The sequence below is a fragment of the Charadrius vociferus genome, unplaced genomic scaffold, assembly GCF_000708025.1.
Source record: "Charadrius vociferus isolate BGI_N301 unplaced genomic scaffold, ASM70802v2 scaffold1296, whole genome shotgun sequence".
Lineage (NCBI taxonomy): Eukaryota > Metazoa > Chordata > Aves > Charadriiformes > Charadriidae > Charadrius > Charadrius vociferus.
Window position 1 is genome coordinate 161,300 of NW_009649024.1, and position 453 is coordinate 161,752.

The 453-nt window shown below is 60.3% G+C and overlaps 1 protein-coding gene across 1 annotated transcript in view; it reads right to left on the reverse strand.

Moving 5' to 3' along the window:
• ASAP3 (ArfGAP with SH3 domain, ankyrin repeat and PH domain 3) overlaps positions 1-453 on the reverse strand; it is a 21,754-nt gene that overhangs the window by 5,920 nt on the left and 15,381 nt on the right. Inside the window, exon 13 of the mRNA XM_009887764.1 lies at positions 93-141. Coding sequence (XP_009886066.1) covers positions 93-141 — 49 coding nt within the window. The remainder of the gene's footprint in view (positions 1-92; positions 142-453) is intronic.

A 453-nucleotide genomic window follows, 5' to 3' on the forward strand; every position in this document is an offset into this window, starting at 1 on the left:
TGGGAGGGGGATGGGATGGGATGGGGATGGGGATGGGGACGGCAAAGCAGAATCTGGCACCGCAAGGAGTGGGGATAGGCTGCAGCACTTACACAACGCACTCCTGCTCGTCCTCCGCTTGGAAGTGATACGTCCTGTTGTCTGCAGGGATGGGGAGAGGGGGGAGAAGGTGAGTGGGGAGATTACGGGATGGCCCGAGACGGCAGGAAGGAGCTGCAACTACTCCAAAGGGGCTGCTTCAAACTAAGATTAAAACACTGCACGTCACTCTTCCATCACCCGAGCCCTGTCGTGACCTCTTTTTGTCTGGAGCTTGCTAGATCTCCTTGGAGAGGTCGGTCCTTCCACCAGTAAAGGCAGCCGGGGAGATGCCCAGAGCTGGATTAAAAGTGCAAAGGGTGCCCAGGTGCCGTGGCAGGGCTGGCGGGGGGCCCGCCGGCCGGCTGGGGAACC